This window comes from Penaeus monodon, chromosome 24 (genome assembly GCF_015228065.2).
Source record: "Penaeus monodon isolate SGIC_2016 chromosome 24, NSTDA_Pmon_1, whole genome shotgun sequence".
Taxonomy (NCBI): Eukaryota; Metazoa; Arthropoda; class Malacostraca; order Decapoda; family Penaeidae; genus Penaeus; species Penaeus monodon.
The window spans coordinates 4649627-4649837 of NC_051409.1; the positions used below are offsets into that span (position 1 = coordinate 4649627).

At 50.2% G+C, this 211-nt stretch overlaps 1 protein-coding gene across 1 annotated transcript in view; it reads left to right on the forward strand.

Annotated features, from left to right (window-relative positions):
* The window catches only part of LOC119588486 (lysosomal acid glucosylceramidase-like), a gene marked incomplete at its 3' end in the record, with an annotated part of 75173 nt that overhangs the window by 72188 nt on the left and 2774 nt on the right, over nucleotides 1–211 (forward strand). The window contains 1 exon segment of the mRNA XM_037937133.1: nucleotides 1–75. Coding sequence (XP_037793061.1) covers nucleotides 1–75 — 75 coding nt within the window.

Genomic DNA, 211 nt, shown 5'->3' on the forward strand with positions numbered 1-211 from the left:
AACCTCGCCCTGGACACGACCGGTGGACCGAACTGGGCAGCGAACCGGGTGGACGCACCGGTTATCGTCAACTCGGTAAGGGTTTTGCTGTTTATCTGCGTTATTTTTACTGTCTATTTTTACTGTTTATTGGTGTTGTCACTCTCGTTTGGGGTCATTGGGATCAAGTAGGAGTCGGCGTTGTTTGTCGGTCATCGGCAGCTAAATCTAG